Source organism: Heterodontus francisci, chromosome 8 (assembly GCF_036365525.1).
Source record: "Heterodontus francisci isolate sHetFra1 chromosome 8, sHetFra1.hap1, whole genome shotgun sequence".
Taxonomy (NCBI): domain Eukaryota; kingdom Metazoa; phylum Chordata; class Chondrichthyes; order Heterodontiformes; family Heterodontidae; genus Heterodontus; species Heterodontus francisci.
This window is the reverse complement of record NC_090378.1, coordinates 66,813,710-66,841,141: the sequence shown is the minus strand read 5'-3', so window position 1 is coordinate 66,841,141 and position 27,432 is coordinate 66,813,710. Positions and strand designations below refer to the sequence as shown.

General features: G+C 44.9%; 1 protein-coding gene across 4 annotated transcripts in view; it reads left to right on the top strand.

Annotated features, from left to right (window-relative positions):
- The window catches only part of si:ch211-198n5.11 (methylcrotonoyl-coenzyme A carboxylase 2), a 125,802-nt gene extending 107,108 nt beyond the window's left edge, over nucleotides 1-18,694 (top strand). For 2 of the 4 annotated variants that reach the window (XM_068037263.1, XM_068037262.1), the window contains exons 12-13: nucleotides 13,739-13,820; nucleotides 18,116-18,694. In XM_068037263.1, coding sequence (XP_067893364.1) covers nucleotides 13,739-13,820; nucleotides 18,116-18,199 — 166 coding nt within the window. In that variant the 3' untranslated portion in view covers nucleotides 18,200-18,694. The remainder of the gene's footprint in view (nucleotides 1-13,738; nucleotides 13,821-18,115) is intronic. The other 2 variants (XR_010975516.1, XM_068037264.1) reach the window with 2 other exon arrangements.
- Nucleotides 18,695-27,432: the final 8,738 nt, after the last annotated feature.

Genomic DNA, 27,432 nt, shown 5'->3' with positions numbered 1-27,432 from the left:
TCCGGATGCTGCACTGGAGGCCTTGGTGGAAGAGGTGGAAAGGAGGAGTGATGTACTGTATCTGCAAGGGGCCAGGAGGTTGTCCAGGCACACGCTAAGAAGGCAGTGGGAGCAGATAGCCATGGAGGTCAACGGCTGGAGTCAAGCCCTGAGGACCTGGATGCAGCACCACAAGAAGCTCAATGTCCTCACACAAGTAACCAAGGTCAGTGAATGCATCTTCAAATGCCATATCCTACCAACTACTCCTCGATCCTCCGACACTGCTCAATTCACTGTACTCCCATCACTCACCTATCAACAATCTCTATTAATCAGGACTCACCCCTAACCTTCATATACTCCACTGCTCCCTCACACACTGACACCTCATTGAGTCATTATGGCACAGAAGGAAGCCGTTTGGCCCATTGAGTACATGCCAGCTCTCTGTAAAGCAACCTGTCTGTCCCATTCCCCCACTCTATCCTTGTAGCCCTGCAAGTTTATTGTCCTCAATAAAATCCTTTTGAAATCATTGATCATCTCAGCTTCCACCACTCTCGTAGGCAGCAAGTATCAGGTCATTACCACTCTCTGCCTCATACCTACATCTCACAGCTTGCATGCACTGCCACCTATTCAACCAGGACAGCAACATCATACAAACATTGCACAACACTCACTGACACACTTCACTTTCTCTTGCAGGGCAAGATGGCACACTACCAGAAGCAGCAGGAACTAACTGGTGGGGGAAAGGCTCACCTGCAGGTCCTGATTCCCATAGAAGAGTTGGTGCTGGCGGTTATTGGGATGGCCATTGATGCCATGACCAGCAGTACGACTGAAACTATCGAAGGTGATAGTATCCTTGTACCTAAGCCTCCTCCTCACATCCCACCTCCCCCTCATCCCACACACTTTTCTGATTTAAAAGCTGCAGTTGGTGTAAGCATGCATCTCTTCCACCATCACCCAAACAACAACCTGATCCTTGTGTCTCCATTCAGATACCTAAGAAGTGAACCTGATCAGTCAGTGGAGGAACAGCAAAAAGGTATTGATGAGGAAGACAACCGTTATGATTTTACACTCGCAGCCACCAGCTCGGATACTGATACTGCATGTAATTTAAAGGATAACATGAAGGTGGGATCTGCACTTGGTGAGACACAGGGTACGAGTGGCCTGCTGCCAGGTCAAGGATAGCACAGGTGCCATCTAATTGGAGGGCAACATGAGTTCTGCTGCTGAGAGCTCAGATGATGCTGCCTTGCAAGCAGAATACTGCCATCATGGCTGTGGATTACAGTGTTCAAAGGGGTTTGCAGGCTGTCACAGCAGTCCAGCAATCTGTCTTCCAACAGATTACTTAGATTGGTGGGGCTTCGCCTGGGGGAGTGGCAGTGGGTGCATGGAGCATGAACCTCCTTGTCCTCATTCATAAAGGAGCATTTGTCCACCCACCCCTGCCATTCCGCCAGTGCCCTTCTGTCTGTCAACCAGCCAGACAGAGGTGCCTTTTTGGAGCTCAATGCTCCACCTAATGCCCCCTCCTAACCTCACATACATTCAGCGGCAGGAAGGGCCCCCACCAGTCCTATTTAAAGTGATCATCATCTACTTACAGGTTAGTTGCTCCTTCTGGCTGTTGCTACGATTGTAGAAGTGTTTAGTCATTTCTAGAGTTGTTTAAAGTTGCTGCTGAAGTCGACGGAGTAAATAGGCACATGCTATAGGACTTTGTCCTGACTTCTAGAATGATGCAAAAGCTACTTGTTCCCAGAAATGGGAGTGCATCATGCAGGTCACTGCCTGGTAGCCTGGCAGCAGTCAGGATGCCTTCATTTTGCAGCAGTCCATTATGCCAACCTCATTTGAACCACCATAACAAACCAGAGCATGGCTACTGGGCAGTGAGGTTTATCTTTGATGACATGGCTCATGCATATAATGAAAGCCATGATGCTCACACAAATGCGATAGAGCAGACCACTCAGGTACTAAAACAACACTTCCAGTGCCTGGACTGCTCAGGAGGAGCCTTGTAGTCCTCGGCAGAGCGCGTGTCAAGATCCATGGTCATCTGCTGCGTGCTGCACAACTTCACCATTATGAGGGCAGCTGAGGAGGAGGAAGGAGGTAGAGAAGAAGGGAGAAAACGAAAAAAGCCCCATTCTGGCTGTTTTTTCTGTGATTGACTCATCTGACTGCATTACCCAGTAAACACTACCCCATTTCCCCATTCACCAACAGTCCCACTTTCCCTTCCCTCTGTCACTGACCAACACAGCCTCCACTTGGCCACATGCAAAAATAAAAGCCACCACAAAATAAACATTCCAAACCAAGTTTATAAATCAAACCATGCCATATTGTATAAAAAGTTAACTAATCACCCGAGTGCACTCCCTTGGTGCCTATCTTCCATGCCTGTTGGCCTGTCCTAGAGCTCCTACGCATTGCCACCGAGCAGCTGCAGCATGGTTGGTGGAAGTCTGCTGATTTTCAGTGGGGGAGACTGCAGATGGCCTTTCAGGACACACTTTAGTAACTCTGGTCATAGAAGGTCCAGCTTCAGACAGTGCCATCTAGGCGTAGGCACTGGTGGAGTGGTAATGGTGGCAGGACAGAAGGTTTGTGCTCCACAGTGCCACTCCCACTCACCGAGGGCGGCACCTCAGCAACCTTAGCAATGTGTTGGAGGACAGATTGTTGGACTGCTGTGAAACCCTGAAAGCCCCTTTGAACACTGGTATTCGCAGCAACGTTGGCAGCAGTCTGCGTTTGCATGGCAGTACGCTTAGCTTGCAAGACTTCAGCCTTACTTCCATGACATCACCCAGATATTGGGTGGATTCTGCTTGTGCTGCAATGGAATCTGAGACATTGGTCATCAGATGCTGCATCATGGTTAGGTCTGCAAGCATGGAGATGGCCATCACTTCCACATTGGAGAGGAATGGCTACAAGCTATGCACAAAATCCTGTGCTGAGTTTGTGCTTGAGTCCTCCATGCTCCTTAACATTGACCACAGGATTTCTGGCATGCTTCCCAATGCACCAAGCATTTCATTGTGCATACCCATCAGTCGCCTTCTCTAGGCCGTCCCATCAAAGTCCTCATCTGAATCCTCTGCAGCAGAACTCGTGCAACCTCGACCTCTGGTACCTGTGCTACCCTTACCTCTGCCCTGGCTGCAGGCCACTTGTAGCCAGTGTCTCACGACATGCAGATCCCACCTCTAAGCTATCCTTTAAAGTACGCACAGTGTCAGTATCTGAGCTGGCGTGAGAGCAAGTGATGGTGTCTTTTTTCCATCTGTCTCCTGCTGTTTCACCTCTGCTCTTCCACCATTGCCTGGCCAGTTTGTAGTTCTTGAATATCTGAAAGAAGAAAGGCACAAGGGTAGTGTGGTGAGGGGAATGGAGGGGGGCGCGGCGGGCGGAGTAGGGTGGCAGTAAAGCAAGAAGTGCATGCTTACAACGTATGTAGTTTGTAAATAGGAAGAGATTGTGGATGAAGGGGAAGTGAGATGTGAGAACTGGAATTAAGTATGAGCATACTGTCATGGAGTCTGCAGGATCCATGGGGGAGCGTATGCGAGCTGTTGTCTGAACAGATGACTTGTTGAATTTTCTGTTAGAACACTGACCCTGGCTGCAAAGACTGTTTCTTTTTTTGAGTCATCCTGTGAGGTACTGGAACAGACTGAGGAACTGGGACAAGCTGTCTTAACAGAGACTGAAACAAAATCGTCAGATTTCTGGGGAAACTGAAACTGGTTATAACCAGATATAAAAGGACTAGACCCGTCAGAGGTCAGATGGCAGGAGGGGGCAGTGCAGGGTAGATCCAGGAGCTGTTTCTGTTACTTAGAGTAACTGATTAACCAGACTCAGCCATACAGTGCACAGGGCTGTCACTGAAGGGCTTGGATAAAAGTAGTACCAGTGGATCCACACCATCAAGCCTGTCATAGAATCATAGAATGGTAACAGCACAGAAGGGGGCCATTCTGCCCATCATGTCTGTGCTGGCTGTCTGTAAGAGCAACTCTGCTAGTCCTAGTCCCCTACCTTTTCCTCCAGTTCGCAACCCTTCCGCCAATGGGAACTGTCGTGAGCCGAGCTGAGAAGGTTCTGGAGAAGTCCGCATTATGGGTGAAGACCGTACCCGTGGAGTTCGGGATTGAAGGGGAACTGCTGTCAGATGAGAATCAGTGGCGGCATCTTAGAGAAAGGAGCTACCTGAGGAAACTCAGAGCTTTGAAGAAATTTGTGGCTATAATTGGTGTCATATGTACTGAATGGACTGCCCAGTATATCCATGCGATTTATCTTTGTAGTATCCGATAGTTAATATGTAATTTGTACGCTGGGTTGAGCACTACATAGAACTGTACTCCAGGGAGAATGTTGTCACTGAGACTGCCCTCAATGCAGCCCAGCCTCTTCCAGTCATGGATGAGCTGGACATACAGCCCACAAAATCGGAACTCAGTGATGCTATTGATTCTCTAGCCAGCGGAAAAGCCCCTGGGAAGGACAGCATTACCCCTGAAATAATCAAGAGTGCCAAGCCTGCTATACTCTCAGCACTGCATGAACTGCTATGCCTGTGCTGGGACGAGGGAGCAGTACCTCAGGACATGCGCGATGCCAATATCATCACCCTCTGTAAAGACAAAGGTGACCGCGGTGACTGCAACAACTACCGTGGAATCTCCCTACTCAGCATAGTGGGGAAAGTCTTTGCTCGAGTCGCTCTAAACAGGCTCCAGAAGCTGGCCGAGCGCGTCTACCCTGAGGCACAGTGTGGCTTTCGTGCAGAGAGATCGACCGTTGACATGCTGTTCCCCCTTCGTCAGATACAGGAGAAATGCCGCGAACAACAGATGCCCTTCTACATTGCTTTCATTGATCTCACCAAAGCCTTTGACCTCGTCAGCAGACGTGGTCTCTTCAGACTACTAGAAAACATTGGATGTCCACCAAAGCTACTAAGTATCATCACCTCATTCCATGACAATATGAAAGGCACAATTCAACATGGCAGCTCCTCATCAGAACCCTTTCCTATCCTGAGTGGCGTGAAACAGGGCTGTGTACTCGCACCCACACTTTTTGGGATTTTCTTCTCCCTGCTGCTTTCACATGCGTTCAAGTCTTCTGAAGAAGGAATTTTCCTCCACACAAGATCAGGGGGCAGGTTGTTCAACCTTGCCCGTCTAAGAACGAAGTCCAAAGTACGGAAAGTCCTCATCAGGGAACTCCGCTTTGCTGACTATGTTGCTTTAACATCGCACACTGAAGAGTGCCTGCAGAGTCTCAGCGACAGGTTTGCGGCTGCCTGCAATGAATTTGGCCTAACCATCAACCTCAAGAAAACGAACATCATGGGGCAGGACGGCAGAAATGCTCCATCCATCAATATTGGCGACCACGCTCTGGAAGTGGTTCAAGAGTTCACTTACCTAGGCTCAACTATCACCAGTAACCTGTCTCTAGATGCAGAAATCAACAAGCGCATGGGAAAGGCTTCCACTGCTATGTCCAGACTGGCCAAGAGAGTGTGGGAAAATGGCGCACTGACACGGAACACAAAAGTCCGAGTGTATCAAGCCTGTGTCCTCAGTACCTTGCTCTATGGCAGCGAGGCCTGGACAACATATGTCAGCCAAGAGCGACGTCTCAATTCATTCCATCTTCGCTGCCTCCGGAGAATACTTGGCATCAGGTGGCAGGACCGTATCTCCAACTCAGAAGTCCTCGAGGCGGCCAACATTCCCAGCTTATACACACTACTGAGTCAGCGGCGCTTGAGATGGCTTGGCCATGTGAGCCGCATGGAAGATGGCAGGATCCCCAAAGACACATTGTACAGCCACTGGTATCAGACCCACCGGCCGTCCATGTCTCCGCTTTAAAGACGTCTGCAAACGTGACATGAAGTCCTGTGACATTGATCACAAGTTGTGGGAGTCAGTTGCCAGCATTCGCCAGAGCTGGCGGGCAGCCATAAAGGCGGGGCTAAAATGTGGCGAGTCGAAGAGACTTAGCAGTTGGCAGGAAAAAAGACAAAAGCGCAAGGGGAGAGCCAACTGTGTAACAGCCCCGACAAACAAAATTTTCTGCAGCACCTGTGGAAGAGCCTGTCACTCTAGAATTGGCCTTTATAGCCACTCCAGGCGCTGCTCCACACACCACTGACCACCTCCAAGCGCTTACCCATTGTCTCTCGAGATAAGGAGGCCAAAGAAGAATATTTATATTGACTGTAATTTGGCTGTTAATTCATGTTTAATTTATGTTGATTTTGGTTTGATAAAGTATAAGTTATACAAGTGAAGTCTTGTCCATTTGGTTTTTCTATTTGGGGTGATTTGGTAAATTTGGTTCTTTTGGTTTGTTGATCTCCACGGGGATCAAAGCAATACTTTTACCTTCTATGGTATCAGGCCCATCGCTGACCAGGGTCTCAGTCGTGGCCATTTCAATGATGGCAAGCACCATCTCCTCCTGGGTAAGTACATGCAGCCATGCCTGCACTCCCCTCATTAGATACTACTGCCTGTGGTTACGTGCAATCTTATCCTGCAAGAGAGAGGGAAGTGTGTCAGTGAGTGTGGTGCAATGTGCTTGGGTAATGTGGTGTCATGGTTGAATAGCTAGCAGTGTATGTGAGATGTAGGTGTGAGGCTTGCAGCAGTGTTAAGTGCGTGATGGTCAGGTGAAGCTATGAATGTTAGATACCCCTTGCCGTGTATTCACTGTACCCTCTGACCTCCCCCTCTCTGATGCTGAGCGTTCTGTACTCAGCAAAGGTCTCAGTTTTATCCCCTTATGCCCCCACCTCAATGAATTTCGCGCTCGGCATGACGTTGAGCTCTTCTTCCGTTGCCTCCGCCTCCGGGCTCACTTCTTTGACCAGGAGTCCTCCCCCTGACCAGCAGACCCATTCACCCGCCTCCAGCATTCTCCCTCTACCTGGACGCCTCCCCCTGGCCTCTGACCCGCTCTTGATCTCTTCATTGAAAACTGTCGGCGAGACATTGGTCGTCTCAATTTCTCTGCCCCCCTCACTCACTCTAACCTGTCCCCCTCTGAACTTGAGGCACTCCGTTCTCTCAGGTCTAACCCCGACATGGTCATCAAACCTGCAGACAAGGGTGGTGCTGTTGTCGTATGGCGTACCGACCTCTACCTTGCAGAAGCTCAACGCCAACTCACGGACACTTCTTCCTACCTCCCTCTGGACCATGACCCCACCACCGAACATCAAGCCACCGTCCAAAGGACTGTCACTGACCTCATCTCCTCTGGAGATCTTCCCTCTACAGCTTCCATCCTCATAGTCCCACAACCCCGGACAGCCCGCTTCTACCTCCTTCCCAAAATCCACAAACGGGACTGTCCCTGCAGACCCATTGTGTCAGCCTGCTCCTGCCCCACTGAACTTATTTCTTCCTATCTAGACTCTATCTTTTCTCCGCTGGTCCAGTCTCTTCCCACCTACATCCGTGATTCTTCTGACGCCCTACGTCATTTTGACCATTTCCAGTTTCCTGGTCCCAACCGCCTCCTCTTCACTATGGACATCCAATCGCTCTGCATCTCCATCCCCCACCAGGATGGTTTGAGGGCTCTCCGCTTCTTCCTGGAACAGAGGCCCAACCAGTCCCCATCCACCAACACCCTCCTCCGCCTGGCTGAACTTGTTCTCACATTGAACAACTTCTCCTTCAACTCCATGCACTTCCTTCAAGTAAAAGGTGTCGCTATGGGTACCCGCATGGGTCCTAGTTATGCCTGTCTTTTTGTGGGATATGTCGAGCATTCTTTGTTCCAGTCCTACTCAGGCCCCCTCCCCCAACTCTTTTTCCGGTACATTGATGACTGTATCGGTGCCGTTTCCTGCTCCCGCCCCGAACTGGAAAACTTTATCAACTTTGCTTCCAATTTCCACCCTTCTCTCACCTTTACAAGGTCCATCTCTGACACTTCCCTTCCCTTCCTCGATTTCTCTGTCTCCATCTCTGGGGATAGGTTGTCTACTAATATCCATTATAAGCCCACCGACTCCCACAGCTACCTCGACTACACTTCTTCACACCCTACCTCCTGTAAGGACTCCATTCCATTCTCCCAGTTTCTCCGTCTCCGACGCATCTGCTCTGATGATGCTACCTTCCATGTCGGTGCTTCTGATATGACCTCCTTTTTCCTCAACCGAGGATTTCCCCCCACTGTGGTTGACGGGGCCCTCAACCGTGTCCGACCCATTCCCCGCATCTCTACCCTCACCCCTTCCCCTCCCTCCCAGAACCATGACAGGGTTCCCCTTGTCCTCACTTTTCACCCCACCAGCCTCCATATCCAAAGGATCATCCTCCGCCATTTCCGCCACCTCCAGCGTGATGCCACTACCAGTCGCATCTTCCCCTCCCTTCCCCTGTCAGCATTCCGAAGGGATCGTTCCCTCTGCGACACCCTAGTCCACTCCTCCATTACCCCCACCACCTCGTCCCCGTCCCAGGGCACTTTCCCCTGCAATCGCAGGAGGTGTAATACCTGCCCATTTACCTCCTCTCTCCTCACTATCCCAGGCCCCAAACACTCCTTTCAGGTGAAGCAGCGATTTACTTGTAATTCGTTCAATGTAGTATACTGTATTCCCTGCTCACAGTGTGGTCTCCTCTACATTGGGGAGACCAAGCGCAGACTGGGTGACCGCTTTGCGGAATATCTCCGCTCAGTCCGCAAGCAGGACCCTGAGCTTCCGGTTGCTTGCCATTTCAACACTCCCCCCTGCCCTCATGCCTACATCTCTGTCCTGGGATTGCTGCAGTGTTCCAGTGAACATCAACGCAAGCTCGAGGAACAGCATCTCATTTACCGATTAGGCACACTACAGCCTGCCGGACTGAACATTGAGTTCAATAATTTCAGAGCATGACAGCCCCCCATTTTACTTTCATTTTTAGTTATTTTTTCTTCCTTTTTTTTTCCCATTCTTTTTTTACATTTTTTACAATCCTTTTTTTTTTTGCATTTATTTCATTTCATCTTAGTTTGTTCAGTTTGCTTACCCACTGTTTTTTTTCAGGTTTGCACTTGCTGCTGTTCAATATTCAGTGTATTTACACCTAATCTGTACTAATGCTTTGTCTTTCAACACACCATTAACATATTGTTTGCCTTTGCTCCGTGACCTTTTGGTCAGCTATGTGGCCTGGTCCAATCTCGACCTCCTTTGTTATCTCTTGCCCCACCCCCACCTCACTTGCTTATAACCTGTGACTTTTCTAATATTTGTCAGTTCCGAAGAAGGGTCACTGACCCGAAACGTTAACTCTGCTTCTCTTTCCACAGATGCTGCCAGACCTGCTGAGTGGTTCCAGCATTTCTTGTTTTTATTTCAGATTTCCAGCATCCGCAGTATTTTGCTTTTATTATAATGTTAGATATGTGTTGCAATTGATAGAGATTGGTGGTAGGTGAGTCATGTGGTGTGGCATATTGAGCAGTGTCTGAGGCTAGTGGTGCAGTTGGTAGGATATGGCATTTGAAGATATTTTCACTGATTTTGACCACTTGTGCAGTCATTGAGCATCTGGTGACGCTCCTCGGGGCTTGACTCCTCCATTGACCACTACGGTTATCTGGTTCCGCTGCCTTTGCAAAGCTTGACTGGAGACCCTCCTGTCCCCGTATGGATCGATGCAATCTCACTTGTCTCCACCTCCTGCACCAAGGCTCCCAGTGCAGCATCAAAAAATCTTGGAGCTCGCTCTCTGTCATATTGTGCCATTCCTGCATTTTTCCCACACCAAAATCACTTTTAGAATGACTTCCAGCATCTGCCCAAGCCAAAAAGCTGGCTGGCTTTAAGTAGTGCAGGCTAGCTTGAACACATGACTTTGGGACTCCTGCTCAGTTGTACAGTAACTCAACAGCACGCTTAGCACTGGTTGCCCGCTACGTTCATTTAAATACTCAGCGGCACAATGTTTGTGTGCTGCCTGCATCAGAGGCAACAAGTGAGGGTTAATTGCACATTGTCATCCCCATGCCCATTTTGGTGGGTTATCAAATTTTGTGCCTGCAATGCTCTACAGCTGAAGGCACTCTATAGTGGCATATTCAGTCAGTGCAGTTTTCAGTTGTCATGTTCTCAGATCTGTTTTATTTTCTTGGTAATTGTGCTGCCCTCTTCTCTTCTGTAAGCATAGATCCTCTCACTGGAGTACAATTCCATGACATCTTCTGTTACTTATCCAAATAATCATCTGGAAATCTTGATAATGACTGCCGGCAAGCAATTTAAGCATAAGAACTTTACGGTCAACCTGAATCCTGTTTTCAGTCAATGTCCATGCATGCACATCCAGCAGAAGTGACCCAGATAGCAATCGGAAATGGACATTATTGGGGTACCACAAAGATCAGTGCTAAGACCCCAGCCATTCACAATATATATTATAGATGAGGGAATTAAATGTAATATATCCAAACTTGCAGACAACACAAAGCTGGGTGGGAGTGTGAGCTGTGAGGAGGATGCAGAGAAGCTCCAGTGTGATTTGGGCAGGTTGAGTGAGTGGGCAAATACATGGCAGATACAGTATAATGTGGATAAATGTGAGGTTATCCACTTTGGAGGCAAAAACAGAAAGGCAGATTATTATCTGAACAGCGATAGATTGGGAAAGGGAAGGTGCAGCGAGACCTGGGTGTCCTTGTGCACCAGTCGCTGAAAGTGCAGCAGGCAGTTAAGAAGGCAAACAGTATGCTGGCATTCATAGTGCGAGGATTCGAGTACAGGAGCAAGGATGTCTTACTGCAGTTATGCAAGGCCTTGGTGAGACCACATCTGGTGTATTGTGTGCAGTTTTGGTCTCCTTATCTGAGGAAGGATGTTCTTGCTATGGAGGGAGTGCAGGAAGGTTCACCAGACTGATTCCTGGGATGGCAGGACTGATGTATGAAGAGAGATTGGGTCAATTAGGCTTGTATTTGCTGGAGTTTAGAAGAATGAGAGGGATCGCATAGAAACCTACAAAATTCTAACAGGACTGGACAGACTAGATGCAGGAAGGATGTTCCCAATGGCGGAGGAGTCCAAGACCAGGGGTCACAGTCTAAGGATAAGGGGTAAGCAATTTAGGACTGAGATGAGGAGGGATTTCTTCTCCCAGAGAGTGGTGAACCTGTGGAATTCTCTACCACGGAAAGCAGTTGAGGCCAATCATTAAATATATTCAAGAAAGAGATATAGTTCTTAGGGCTAAAGGGATCAAGTGATACGGGGAGAAAGCGGGAACAGGGTACTGAGTTTGGATAATCAGCCATGATTGTATTGAATGGCGGTGCAGGCTTGAAGGGCCGAATGGCCTACTCCTGCTCCTATTTTTCTATGTTTCTATTATGGCCAATTATATGGTATATAGTGGTGTTCCCCAGTATCAGTACTAGGACCACTGCTGTTTCTGATATACATTAATGACTTGAACTTGGAGGTACAGGGCACAATTTTGAAATTTGCAGATGACACGAAACTTGGAAGTGTAGTAAACTGTGAGGAAGGTTGTAATGGACTTTAAGAGGACATAGGCCAGTGGAATGGGTGGATACCTGGCAGATGACATTCAACGCAGATACGTGTAAGGTGATACATTTTGGTATGAAGAATGAAGGAGAGACAATACAATTGAAATGGTACAACTTTAAAGGGGGTGCAAGAACAGAGAGATCTGGGGTGTTTGTGCAGCAATCTTTGAAGCTGGCAGGACAGGTTAACAAAACAATTAACAAAGCATATGGAATCCTAGCCTCTTTAAATATACAGAGTGCAAAAGCTAGGAATTTATACTAAACCTATATAAAACATTATTTTGGCCCCAGCTGGAGTATTGTACCTAATTTTGGGCACCACTCTTTAAGAAGGATGTAAAGGCTTTGGAGAGGGTACAGAAGAGATTTACTCGAATGTTTCCAAGGATGAGGGATTACACTTAGGTCAATAGACTGGAGAAGCTGGGATTGTTCTTCTTAGAGCAGAGAAGGCTGAGGAGATTTAATAGAACTGTTTAAAATCATGAATGTTTTAGATAAAGTAAATAAAGAGAAAGTGTTTCTAGTGACTGAAGGGGCAATAACCAGAGGGCACAGATTTAAGGTGATTGGTAAAAGAAACAGAGGTGAGGGAAAACATTTTTATACACGATAATTTAGGATTTGGAATGCACTGCTTATGAGGGTGGTGGTTAGAGATTAAATGATAGCCTTCAAAAGGGAATTGGATAAACACTTGAAGGAGATAAAATTGCAGGAATATGGGGAAAATATAAGGGAATGGAACTAACTGGATTGCTCTTCTAAACAGCCAGCACAGACCTGATGGGCCAAATGGCCTCCTACTGTCCTGTACTATTTTATGATTACTTGATATTCAACTGGCTCCATACAGGCTGGGGATAAAACTGGAGGCCTCATGGTGTCTGTTACTATTAGTCACTGGATAAACTAATTTTTTATCCTAAAGCTAACATTGGGAGTTAATTGACTAATTCATCTGTTGATAAACTCTTTATGAATGTGTCAAATAGAAAATGGCTTACTGAGTTTACACAATGTTGGAGGAACCTGAAAATATATTGGTGAATTCAATATGTCATCACATTTTGTCATCAAAAACAATGGCAGACAGATTTCACAATTACATGTCAGATGAGCTTGTTTACAATTTTAATTTTGGTTAACTAAATTTAATTTGAACAACAAGCCTTATTTTAATCTCATGTAAATAGTCTTAAAGTCTGAACTAAATGGAAAATCTATCTATCAGTTGCAAGTTGACTGAATAAAAGGAAGATATAGGCTGGGATTTTATGGGCCCCCTGAGGCAGGGAAGAAGGCGGGGTGGGGGGGGTGCGGTGCATGGAGTATTGCAGCAGGTGGTCAGGGGGGCGGGACGGAGGGCCTGTTGCCTCCCTGTCACCAAGCAATCTTCCCGGAGGCAGGATAGGCTGACAACGGCCTTCCCACCCAGAGCCAATTGAGGCCCTTAAGTGGCCTATTAATGGCCAATGGGATCTTACCAGCAGCAAGGGTGGCCTCTGCTGTGCGGGGAGGACACCTTGCAACATGAGGTGCCCTCGCTGTGGGCTTGGGGTGGGGGCCTTCCTCTGTGGGCAATTTGTGGCGAACAGAGGGCCCCCGCCAGGAACAACTTTACCCCCTGGACTCCCTCCCCCTGGACTTCACAACCCCCCACCACCCCCCACCACCGCCCCCACCCCATGTCCTTCTGGTCTGGTCCCGGAGACCCCGTTTCACCTATCTCTTGCCCAGCATTCCAGCCTGGGCCTGGGTCCCAGGCCTCTGCAGTCCCAGCAGTGGCCACTACTCCCAGTGGCATTGCCGATACTGCTGAGCTGACTGGCCGGCAGCTTATGGAGATGGGACGCCGTCTTTAAAGGAACAGGGATCCTGGCTCGTGAATCTTTAATTGAAAAACGCCAGAGGATTGCTCCGGGAGACTGCGTTCCCCCCACCATTTCTGCCCAGCGGTGGGAGCCCCACCTCCTACACAAAATCCAGCCCATAATCTTCTACTACATTTATAGATTTTAGAAATAATGGTTCCACCCTCAATAGATGAGGTTAAAAATATGCCCTGTGCACTGTGTTCAAACCAATATAGAAATTTTTGATTTAAATCAGTTTTAAACCGAATAATTTTTCTCTTTAGGCTGGAGAATGAGAGCTCTGCTTTTCACTCATCTTCCAGGGTTTGGGATGATGGTGTAATACTGCCTAAAGACACTCGGATGGTAAACTCAATTTGGTCTAGCTCTAGTTTGTACTACATTTGTCCAGATAAGTTTTTATTTCTTAACTGTGTGTGTTTTCTCCAGTTCTCTCCCTTCCATGCCTGATACATTTCCATAGGACCCTCTGTACCTCATCCCAGGTCATTTATTACTTGTGGTTTTATTTGTAAATACCAAGAAATAAAATGGGATATAATCCTCATATATAGCAGTTTCCAGAGGTAAAAAGACTTCTGGTTAATAGTCTTTGATCTCAAAATCTGTTCCTATGAAGCTTTTTTAAGATATCCTTTGTTGAGGTATTTTTGTTTGAGACCTTTTTTTTCTAAATGTCTGAATTTTTTCCTTCGAACCTAACTTTATCCATGTCAGATGTAAAAATATGCATTGGTGAACTGGAGTAAATCTCTTACTGCACTCTGTTTTTGGGAAGAAATGAATGTGGAATTTTACAGTATGTGTACTGACTTTGTTTCCCCTCCCCTCCTCCCTCTAGATAATGAGTGTCAACAGCTATTCAACTATGAGAGGTGTCAAAGCTGAGTCTGATCCTCTCACCTAATGTCCATACATACACTTTCCGGCAGGAGTCACCTCAGGAGTGAGAACTGTGACTGATTTTTTCCCCTTCTTATTCAGTAGTAGTAAGGCCAGTTGTAGCAGTATTGCCACTGTTTTGATCAGTGGCTCTCAAACTGGGGTCCAGACCTTCCACCTGTCCAACATGCAAGACCAGCCTTACAGATGGGCGACTGCCCAAAACGACATAGCCAAGAGAAAGAAAGTGAGCAGTGGTTGGAGGCATTCTCTGCTCTCCTCAGGCTCCTGCTCTCTCCCTGCTGCTCCAATGCTCTCCCCAGGCTCCTGCTCTCTCCAGACTCCAGCCCTCTCCGGGCTCTGTTCTCCCATGCACCCTGCTCTCTTTGTGCTGTGCTTTCCCCAGTGGAAGCAGTGCTCCATGCTGTGCTGTCTCCGGGTTCCTGCTCTCTCTGGCCTCCTGCTTTCTCCACCCTGTTGCCCACTCTGTGCTCCTTTCTCTCTGTGCTTCTGCCAAGGATAGACAAACTCTCTAGTGAGAAGCAGGCACACCCATCTCACAGATATGTGCAAGTTAATACCGGTTTTCTTAAAAGCATTATTAAAATACGTTTTACATGCAGCACTTTCATACTATGAGCATTGTATAGTATTACAATTTAGGTCTGGGGATGGGGTGTGTGATTACTAGCCCACTTGAAAAGAGGTCCTTCAACCAAAAAATGTTTGAGCACCACTGGTTTAGATCAGCTGTCAGATTTAACTTGATTTTTACTGGACTGTATGAATTAGTATCACCCAGAGCCGTGCCCCGCCCACTAGCCATTGAGTGAGAGTCCTGGTTCACTCATGTTCCATAGATGCAAAGTAAATTAAGATGTTTTGAAAGGAGATAAATAAGCCCTGAGATGTGGTCCCAAATCTGTTCCCAGATTCTGACTTTTCTCTCCTGATTATGACTTGGATCCTGCTGCAAGTCTTCTTCAGAACCATAGAACAATTATGGCACAGAAGGATGCCATTCAGCCCATCGTGTCAATGCAGGCCGAAAAAACTAGCCGCCCAATCTAATCCCACCTTCCAGCACATGGTCCATAGCCTTGCACGTTACAGCACTCGGGTACATGTCCCAGGTACCTTTTAAAAAGAATTGAGGGTTTCTGCCTCCACCACCATTCCTGGCAGCGCGTTCCAGACACCCACCACCCTCTGGGTGAAAAAGTTTCTCCTCATGTGCCCTCTAATCCTTCTACCAATCACCTTAAATCAGTGTCCCCTGGTAACTGATCTCCCCACCAGGGGAAACAGGTCCTTCTGGTCTACTCTATCTAGGCCCCTCATAATTTCGTACACCTCAATTAAGTCTCCCCTCAGCCTCCTCAGTTCCAGGGAAAACAACCCTAGCCTATTCAATCTTTCCTCATAACTGTAACTTTCAAGCCCTGGCAACATTTTTGTAAATCTCCTCTGTACTCTCTCCAGAGCAATTATGTCCTTTTTGTAATGTGGTGACCAGAACTGTACGCAATGCTCCAGCTGTGGCCTAACCAGCGTTTTATACAGTTCCAGCATCACATCCCTGCTTTTGTGTTCTATACCTCGGCCAATAAAGGAAAGCATTCCATATGCCTTCTTCACCACTCTTTCTACCTGTCCTGCCACCTTCAGGGACCTGTGGACATGCACTCCAAGGACTCTCACTTCTACCCCTCTCAATATCCTCTCCTTTATTATGTATTCCCTCTCTTTATTTGCCTTCTCCAAATGCATTACCTCACATTTCCCTGGATTGAATTCCATTTGCCACTTTTCCGCCCACTCAACCAAACCATTGATATCATTCTGGAGTCTACAGCTATCCTCTTCATTATCAACTACACGGCCAATTTTTGTGTCATCTGCAAATTTCCCAATCATGCCTCCCACATTTTAAGTCCAAATCATTAATATATACCACAAACAGCAAGGGACCCAACACTGAGCCCTGTGGAATGCCACTGCAAACAGCTTTCCATTCGCAAAAACATCCTTCGACCACCAACCTTTGTTTCCTGTCCCTGAGCCAACTCCAGATCCAACTTGCCACATTCCCCTGTATCCCATGGGCTTTCATTTTACTGACCAGTCTGCCATGCGGGACCTTGTCAAATGCCTTACTAAAATCCATGTTGACAACATCCACTGCACTACCTACATCAATCCTCCCCATTCTTCCTCAAAAAACTCAAATCAAGTTAGTAAGACACGACCTTCCCCTAACAAATCCATGCTGACTATCCCTGATTAATCCATGTCTTTCTACGTGGCAGTTTATCCTGTCCCTCAGAATTGATTCCAACAATTTACCCACCACCGAGGTCAGACCTTTGAATTCCGCATCCTCTTAAGGTCCTGCCTGAATTGTTCTTCTACCCTCACTAGTATGATAGCCCCCATCACAGCCTCAAATCAAAAAGCTGTAAGTTTAAATAAACTTGAGGATTGCCTGCTCTGGCAGTTGTATGCCCACTGTTTCTCCATGGCCAAATTGTTTACTATGCTAGAACAATTCCAAATTCCTTTTCTCCAACATAAATTGCTTCTTCCTCCCTGCTCCACAATCCATCTTCACTTTGCACCCTAAATGCGTGGAATTCAGTGGACTTTTTTGTGCCCAAAGCTGCCACCTCTGAGAGTCCCTCAACTCCCAGCTAAGCCTAACCTTCCTCAAGCTTTGCTTTCTTGATATGACCATTACATTAATTTCAAAATAAAATAAAAGCAAAATACGACGGGTGTTGGAAATCTGAAATAAAAACAGAAAGTGCTGGAAATACTCAACAGGTCAAAGGTGATGAAAGGTTACAGACCTGAAATATTAACTCTGCTTCTCTCTCCACAGATGCTGCCTGACCTGTTGCGTATTTCCAGCACTTTCTGTTTTTATTTCAGATTTCCAGCACCCGTCGTATTTTGCTTTTATTTTGAAATTAATGTAATGGTCATATCAAGAAAGCAATGCTTGAGGAAGGTTAGGCTTAGCTGGGAGTTGAGGGACTCTCAGAGGTGGCAGCTTTGAGTATTTCCAGCACTTTCTGTTTTTAATGCATTCATTTCCATGCCTGGCATAGTTTCTTTTGTGAGTTTGTGCCTCCTGTGTCTTCTGTGCTTCCGATAAACCCTGTTCTGCTTTTCCTTCTGCACTCGGAGATGCAATGATCTGAAAACTTCATTCTGTTGACTTGTCAGTGCTGTTTTGATATTTCAAAATCTTGGTCTTCATTCAGCTGACCAGTGCTAGTTCTAACATGGAGTTCAGGATTTACTTTCTGAAGACTCACATAAAGAGTAGTAAACCTTTAATCACCTGTATTCTTCACAATTATGAATGCCATTGTCCATCTATTATGTATCGTGTGCTACTGTTTTTTAGCTATTTTCTTAAAATAAAAATCTATAAATGCTGGAAGTACACAGCTGGTTCACCAATATCTTGAAAAGATGGATCTGATGCAGATCATCTGTCACAGTACATTTCAGATGTTGTTATTTCCAGCATTTACAGATTTTTCTGTTTATCTCTGTTTTATATAACTATACACATGAGATATTTTATATATTTGAAAAAAAATTACTGCAAAGTCTAGACTCCAATTGCAGGACACTTCCCAGTTTGAAAAGAGTAATTTCTTAACTAAATAACCAAATGCAGGGCTTCAAAACAAATGTAGAAATGTAGTGATCATTGAATCTAACTGTAAGCTATCTGTATGTTACAGGTAATAGGTCAGTGTTTAAATATCATCAAACAGAAACCTCGGCTGCATTCGAAACCAGAAAGACGCGCTGTCCTGAGAATGTAAACTCAGAAATTGGCACAATCCAGCAACTCGATCACTAAAGATGAGCATCTGCTGTAAAAAGAAGAAAAAAAAGAATGGACTAAAATTTTATTTCTGATGATTAGGTATGGCAGAGCAAGCTCAAGGTGCTGAAAGGCCCACTCCAGTTAATATGTTCTTAAATGCCTGATTAAAAATAAACAAATCATCTTGATCCTACAGGATTCCTATTTGTTTCCTGGAAAAGAGGTACATGGTGTGCAGCAACACCCAGAGTACTGGGTGGTCCAGACTGTTCAAGGTTTCAGTGTTTGGAAATAGAATAATTTTCCATTCACTACCAATGTCAGGTAGGGCATAATTGCATTCAGCTGCAACACGTGTTCTTATTCCCATCTCCAAGGAACAGCTAGAAATACTCTGAACAAGGGTTCTGAAGAAGGGTCACTGATCTGAAACGTCAACTCTGCTTCTCTCTCCACAGATGCTGCCAGACCTACTGAGTATTTCCAGCATTTCTTGTTTTTATTATAGCTAGAAATACTTAGCAGGTCTGATGGCATCAGTGGGGAGAGAAGCAGAGTTAACGTTTCAGGTCAGTGACCTTTCATCAGCACAGGATACATAACTCTGATAAAAAGTCACTGACTTGAAACGTTAACTCTGCTTTTCTCTCCACAGATGCTGCCACACCTGCTGAGTATTTCCAGCATTTCTTGTTTTTATTTCAGATTTCCAGCATCTGCAGTATTTTGCTTTTATCAAAAGAACAGCTGCGTCTGCACAATGTGATTTAAATGAAGAGACCGTCAATCATCAGCCTAAGTTTAAACCTGAGTCCCAGGAATAAAAGGACAGTGGCGTAACAACCATAGGTTGTCAGTCTGAATGTCTTAAAGCATTTCTCTGTTTATTAATTTAATTATTTGTAATAGTGCAAACATCAGAGATTGTAAAATGATGGAAAGTGATTACACCACCCTAGTAAAGTGTCTTGACCCAGTATTCCAGGGCAGCTTTGAACTAGCCCTGCATTTTTCAGTGCAAAAATGAAGAGTCATGCTGAAGTATTCACAATTAAGTTATTCCTTGAATTATGGTTCCAAGATGTGAAGACCGATGAACTGAATGAGGAAGGAATGCTCAGTGCCAGAATCCATGACGAGCTATTATTCCTCTAAAAGATAAGTTGCTAGTACTTAGGTCAAACCGTCATGCTATTTCCCACATCCAGTTTTCTCCCATTTTCTGCTGAAGGTACTAACACATATGTACCATTCCATGGCTGCTGTTGCCTCGTACAACTGGCGATTTTTTTTTTTCATTCTCTGGATATGGACAGACAACTGAGTGGGATTGGAGTCTCATGTAGGCCATACATGTATGTGGTAGGTTCCCTTCTTTGAACCATATTAGTGAACCAGTTGGGATTTTATGACAGTCTGAAAACTTTCATGGTCATTATTCCTGATGGCAGCCCACAAAATTATCAGACATTGAATTCAGTTTCACAACTTGCCATGGTGAGATTTGAATTCACAACCTCTGGGTTGATACCTCAACCGAACTAAACTATTAGGTCCCTCGTGTGAGTCACAATTGAATAGGCTGTCGCACTTTTCAGGTTCACAACATAGAGCAACAACTTGGATGAAATACTCAAGGGCAGCCAGTACATCTGGAAGGATACCCCACAAAATTGTGTGGAAATGAGTGTCCTGATCATAGAGTTCTACAGCATAGAAACAGGCCATTCGGCCCATCATGTCCGTGCCGGCCATCAAGCACCTATCTATTCTAATCCCATTTTCCAGCACTTGGCCTGTAGCCTTGTATGCTATGGCGTTTCAAGTGCACATCTAAATATTTTTTAAATGTTGTGAGGGTTCCTGCCTTTACCACCTCTTCAGGCAATGTGTTCCAGATTTAAAACACCCTCTGGGTGAAAAAGTTTTTCCTCAAATCCCCTCTAAGCCTCCTGCCCCTTACCTTAAATCTATACCCCCTGGTTATTGACACTGCTAAGGGAAAAAGTTTCTTCCTATCTATTATTGTTTCAATCTGGAAGTGCAGCTTAATTGCTAAATTTGTATCTTGTTTTCACTTTCGTGCAATATGAAATATTTGTTATTGGTGAATTTCTACATGTATTGTTGCTGAATGAAAATAAAGATCTTTAACCTCATGTTATAAGACATGAAACAGAATTTGTCTAAGTTAATGAGACACATTGGGCTGAATTTTATTCTCCCGCTGCCAATCTTCCTCGCTGCGACCCAAGATAATACGCCAGTTGGGCCGCCCACCCCCCCCAATCACGTGGAGGGGGCGGGCTCTCCGACGCCAGCAATGGTGTCTGCTGCTTGTGTGCAGGCGCTGGTGCCATTTTTAAAGGGCAGCCAACCTTTATGGGTCATTTAAATATTTAAAGGGCTACCACCCTGCCCCAATGTACCACCGCTAAATCTATCGCCCCTTTCCCCCCATTACCAATTCAATTCAACATTTGTCCTCTTCGCCCCTCCAAAACACTTTCCTTCAACACTTGCCCTTCCCCTGCCCCCCACAAACTGATCAAAGTGCAGAGGTCTCCCCTTCCCACCCTCCTCTACATTAGTAATTTGCATTAGAGCCTGTTCCCACCCTGCCCCCACTGCACTACAAATCATAAGTTCCCCACCACGGTGGCGCCTGCTTTCCCTGGACAGGAAAGTGAAGGTGTGAGTGCTGGCCGCTGCTCGGAAAATCGCAGCCGGAAGGAAAGATTGCTGTTGATTTTATTTAAATATATTCATTTCATTAATTTAAATATGTTAATCCGGGTCCCAACGCCCAGTGACAGAGGGGCTGCCACGGAGCCTCGCTGCTGCCGAGAAGATCAGGCCAGCACTCCCGGCATCGGGCTCCATGGTGGCTTGCTGCCAGTACAATCTTGTGCCCTGCTCCCCACCACTACAGATGCTGACGTCGGGAGCTCAACAACATCCAGCCCATCATAAATGGTATGATAAGCAAAAATTTGTCATGATCAGGTTAGGAGGGGTCGAAAGGCTCCCCTCTTGTCCTGCTCCTTGTTTGACTGCAACAGGGTTTATTTCTTTTAAACAATGGATATGCATACCAATTCAGTGAGTATTTAACCCTTTTTGTACTATGATCATAAAGGAACCAATCAGACAGGTTGGCTTGAGTTTAAATGAGGTTAGTTTATTGTGCTTCAAATCAAAAACCGATCTAAGTAAAATAATAAACTACGCTCCAACTTTCACACACACACACACACATGAGAATCACACACACACAAATAGCTTACAGCGTGGAGAAGAATAGATTGTTGGATTAGATGCCGGAACAATAAAAAAGAATACACTGTCTATGGAGTCAGGTAATTCAGTCGTCTTCTGGCTGAACATGTGGTCTTGAAGTTTCTGGCTAGTAGAAGTGGCCAACTGGTTCAGGGTTTTCTTGGAGATAGTGATGCAGATAGTTTTCTTTCTGGGGGTTCCTGTCTGCAGCAAATATAGACTTGGATGTTTTGCAGCCAGCAGGCAGGGTTCAAACTTACAAGGTCGCCTGGAGAAAGAGAGAGAGCGGGAGACCCCACTTGGGTCCTTCATCGGTCAAACTCAGGTGCTTGTCTGCTGTAGAGAAGGAACTGCAAGTTTTCAAACAGATGGAGGGTCTGTCACATGATGGCCCAGTGTATTCTCTGTTTTGCACTTTAATTAGGTCTAAGAATTCCAATCTCAGGTCCCATTGTTTCAGTATAACCCTTGGAGTGGTTCGTCTCCACCAGTTTTAATGTTCAAAGATGGCCTTGAGTGCCTTGTTAATGAAGGCAAGGCAAGTAGTTCATTCAAAATGCTCAAGCCATTGTTCCGGCTGGCGATTTTACCAGACCTATGTCTCCACCTCAATGCATTGATAAGTAAGGTATTTAGATGCAAATTGCAGTGGCCATTTTGGCTGCTAGCAGTTATCCTTTTATCCATTTTTCATCTGCTTTCTTTTAAAAGTTTAATTCAAGTTCTTTGTCTCCTGCTTTCTTTTTCAAGTTTCATTCAAGTTTCCAACCGATGGATTTTAAAAAATCATCATTTGGCATAGAACAGGACAAATTAAAGCATCATTACATGAGTACTTTTAATAGTGGACTGGCTCGTGAAGTGTGTTAAGACGTTTGCCTTCACATCTGGGACCTGTGTTTAAATCTAGTACGATAGGATAACATCTTCTATCTTTTGGTTGAAAATTTGGGCAATTTCAATTCAGCTATTGCCCATGTGCCCACAGCACAAACAATGTTGTGATAATTTGCAATCCTGCTCTGAGGGCATAATATTATGGGAATTTGAGCACTGGTATGGTTGGGTGCTATTCTGAGGTAAAACTTGGAGCCAGCATGGAGACAACTGTATTCTGTAATTAACTGTACTATATCTGCAATATTGGCATGTATGTCCAAAATAAATAATGCTCCATTCCCTGACCTGAGTTTTCATGTGGATAAGCACACAGTTCATTTGAGGAATGCTCCATTGTGTGGGGTGTGGGTTTCAGTTATACACTACTGGTAGAAGCCAACCCCCTCATCAGAGGCTAAAAGAAAATTGAACTATTAGTGGGCTATTTCAGCAACTATTTGAAAGCAGTATTGGCAAAGGCCTGGGAACAGGTCACTTTCCTAACCTTGATTTTATTTTGAATGTCATGGGAGACGAAGCAATTTTAGGGGAAATAAAGACCATTTGAAACAACTGAATAAAATACAGGCAGAAGTATTTGCTGTACATAATTGATAAGTGTGTAATAGATTGAGTGAGGTGCCTATTGACTGTGTTACTTGGCACTTAGCATACACCAGTACAATTAATAAAAATCCTTTGGGGCATGATTTATGTTGAAAAGGTTATGAAAGACCTGCAGACTTTTGCCCGTTTGCCCATCCAGAGACAGAATCACAGAATAATACAGTGCAGAACAGGCCCTTCGGCCCATCGAGTCTGCACCGATGCATTAAAACACCTGACCTGTCTACCTGATCCCATTTGCCAGCACTTGGCCTATAGCCTTGAATGTTATGACGAAAATTTCCTTGAGTTTGTAATTATGCAAAGTCAAGTTTGTGATAAGCTTGTCGATTCAGCTAAATCTAGTTCCATGTTTTCTAGGGTTCCTTTACACTTATTATGGACCAACTTGCCTTCTAGATGCTACGTAGCAAAATGTTCTTGTTTTGTGTTGCCAACGTCTCCCCATAACCTGTAAAACCCCACATTATTATCCATTGATATTATGTAGCAGATGATTTCAAACAGTAATCCAATTATAAATTTCAAATGACAGAGGTGTCATTTTGCTGTTGAGTTAAATATCACCTAAATACCTCAATTGATTTTTGCCTTGTTTCTAAATTGTAATTCTATTCCCATGTATATCCTCTGGAACCATTTCCCACTAAGGTACAATCATTTCGTGTATAGGTGGCTTTGTGACATTGTTCAGATGTAATTTTGGTGTACTGGTAACCTCTAGTGAAATTCCAAGTCTCCACTCAATGATAGTGGGTAGCAGAACATTACCAGCAATAATCCAATCTCATGGTTCAAATGGCACAGATATCTCTCATTTACCCTTAACATTAGTGTTAGTTCCCCAAATCAAGATGTATCCCTATTCATTCGTTCATTGGTGTATCTTCTTTCCCAAAGGTTGACTGCCATGGATCTCCACCTCAGTCTGTCCTTACACATCCTGCATAGGTCAACTGCATCCAGTCCATCATATCTGTCATCCATTTTCTTCTCTGCTTCCCTCTCCTACATTTTCTGTCGATCCCTATACCCTAGTGCTAACTTTTTGTCAATAACAGTAAATCCAAATGTAGACTAAAAACAGATTACAGGATTGAATGATCATTAAACATTGAAAGCAAGCATCCTTTCAGACATTTGTAATAAGCAGATTGTGCAATAACAGCAATTTACAGGCAGGTGGAGTATAAAAGGACTACAGATTTATTTCTTTTGGATTGTGCATTATAAATTACAGTTCTACTCTCATCATATATGCTGTAGAACCAGAGCACACTTAGGTACAATTTTGTTATGTCATACATTGTTTTCTCTCTCTCTCTCTCTCTCTCTCTCCTGAAGCTGTTGATGCTAACTTGGGACAATAATTGCACAGCGACTAGCAGGAGGCCATCCTTAATGTTTACGCCTAGAAACATATAAATGTATAAGACACTAATTCGGCCTCAGCTGGAGTATTGCGTCCAGTTCTGGAAGCTGCACTTTAGGAAAGACGTGAGGGCATTGGAGAGAGAACAGAAAAGATTCACGAGAATGGTTCCAGGGATGAGGAATTTCAGTTATGAAGATAGATTGGAGAAGTTAGAACTGTTTTCCTTGGAGAAGGCTGAGAAGTGATTTGCTAGAGGTATTCAAAATCATGGAGGGTCTGGACAGAGTAGATAGAGAGGAACTGTTCCCACTCGTGAAAGGATTGAGAACGAGAGGGCACAGATTTAAAGTATTTGGTAAGAGAAGCAAAAGAGGAAAACTTTTTCATGCAGCGACTGGTTAAGGTCTGGAATGTACTGCCTGAGACTGTGGTGGCTGCAGGTTCAACTGAAGCATTCAAAAGGGAATTAGACAGTTATATGAAAAGGAAGAATGTGCAGGGTTACAGGGAGAAGGCAGGGGAATGGAACTGATGGAGTTGCTCTTTCAGAGAGCCAGTGCAGACATGACGGGCCGAATAGCCTCCATCTGCACTGTAACGATTCTGTAATTCTGTGAACATGGATTGCATCACATCTCCACCTAACTGTGCTCAACTGACATCCACACATACACTTTGTCACTCACTAGCTGGCAATCAGAAGCAGGAACCCCTCCGCGTTCTTTTCCAGGGTCACTGAGGGGAATTATAGCATTCCGTCTACTGTCCTGGCTGGTGGCCACAAAATTTAAATGTTATTTATTTGCATTTAAAGAACATAATTGAACAGATACAAGATGTTAATTTTGTTTAAGTTCGTACCAAACACTCTCGGTTTACTTTGTTACGAGCTTTAATAAATTTAAAGCTGTTCATTCTCAGGACAAAATCTGAAAAGAATCCTTTATTCTGAACTTTAATGTATTTGTTTACTTTTTTCACTTAAGTGGAAGTCATGGCTTCAGCAGATTTATATTAAGACAAAAAATGTATCATCTTTCATAAGACCTCTTAAGACTGCTGGGCCTTATGCGAGGAATGATTGTCTGCCAAATTACAAAACAAGCAGCATTGTTCACCAAGATAAATAACACACACAAAAAAGTAGGCCAGTGGAAACCAGCAGTACACCATCAGCATAAGAAGAGCCTAAACTTGGTGATGCGTGTCAATTAAAACTATACATAGTCAAAGGTCATTGGGCTCTTGATCAAAGCTGTATTTAGTAGAAATGTTGTTCTGGCACACTTCCGAGTTTCTAAAATCACATGCTTACTGTGTTTCTTTCATACATTTATCCTTATGACCTACATCTTTGAATTCACTGTTCACATTCATCCTCTTAATTGTACAGAAAACAACATTTCAACAACCACCTTGTATTTATTTAATACTTTTGGTGTAGAAAACTTCCCAAGGTGCTTCAATGAGGAAAGAAATGGATACTGAACAAAGGTATAGCCGAATATATCGGTTTTGAGGTGTTTGAAAGCAGAAAGAGAGGAAGTGAGGGGTTTAGGGAAAGACTTCCACAGACCAGGGCCAAGATAACTCAAAGCTCTGCCATTGATGTTGGGGTGTAACAGGGGGATGGTGGGGGAGGAGTGGATGCACAGGAAGCCAGAGATGGAGAATGAAGGATTTGGGACAGGCAATAACAGAGAAGGAGGTCACAGAGTTAGGGCAGAATGAGGACATAGATGAAGTTGTAAGAAGAGAACAGAAATTTTGAAATTACTGTGTTGGGGGAATAGGGTGATTGTAGCTTGGTGATGATTGATTGACAGGTAAGTGGAACTTTTGATGAGTTGGACTTTATGGAGGATGGAGCTTGGGAGCATGGTAAGAAGTGCATTAGCAAGATGGTGGAGGCAGAGGTGAATGTGTTGAGATGAACAGGACATCGAGGTTAACTGAGCAGCCGGAGAGGAAGATGGAATTGGCAGTGAAGGTACAGAGTTTTTGTTGGGTGCAGAATATGATTATTAATGGATTCAGTCTGCCCAATGATTGATTTGAGCAAATTGCACCTCATCCACATTTTATATCAAACAGGTTTGAAAGTGCAGAGGTGGTTTTAGGATTGAGGGAAGTGGCGGTGAAGTAAAGCTGCTTATGAACAGCATATATATATGTAAACTGATCCCATGTATACCGATGATGTTATCAAGGGGCAACATGCAAATGAGGAAAAGGAGGAGCTGAGGGTGGAACCTTGGGTATAATACAGGTGACCATGATGGGGTGGGAGGTAATGCCATTGCTAGAGATAAGCTAGTTGCATTGAGACGGGCAGGATCTGAACCTTGGAAAAACAGTGCTATGGAGGTAAAACATGGAAGAACAGAGGAGAAAAGGATGATATGATCAGCCTTGTCAAATGCTACAGAGCAGTGAACCAGAACAAGGAGGAATAATGCAGCATGGCTGCAGTCATAGAATTGGATGATTTTGACCAGAATGGGCTGGGGCAGAAACTAGATTGATGGGATTCAAATTGGGAATTGTTAAAGGGTTGAAGAAAAATTCAAGAGCCTTGGAAAGGTTGGAGATAGACATTAGTTACAGAGAATAGAAGGGCTGAGTGTGCATCTTTTGCGGACTGGTGATAGGAAGAGTTTGGAAGGGGATGAGAAACTGAGCAGGGAATTGTTTCCAATGTCAGTGAGCACAACAGCAAGGAAAGGTACCTGAGCATTCAGGAAGGCAGTGAGGAATGGAGCAAGAGAGAAGGAGGTGGCTCTCAATGCAAGAGTTGTGCTTGGAGACGGTAGCAGAGATTATAGAAAAGAAAGCACTGATAAGGGGTCAAAGTGAGGGTTTGGGGATAGGAAGCTTGTTGAAGAGGAGGTGGCAGGGGTGCAGATTGCAGAGACTAAAAAAGTCCATAAGTTCCTTGAGCTTAGTGATAGAGCTGAGGGAGGAAGGGGCAGCATGAAAAGGTGGAATTGCTTCCTCTTCCATGCTTACATAGCCTTAAATTACTGTATTATAGCTCATAAAGGAAAAAGTAATAAAATCACAGATTC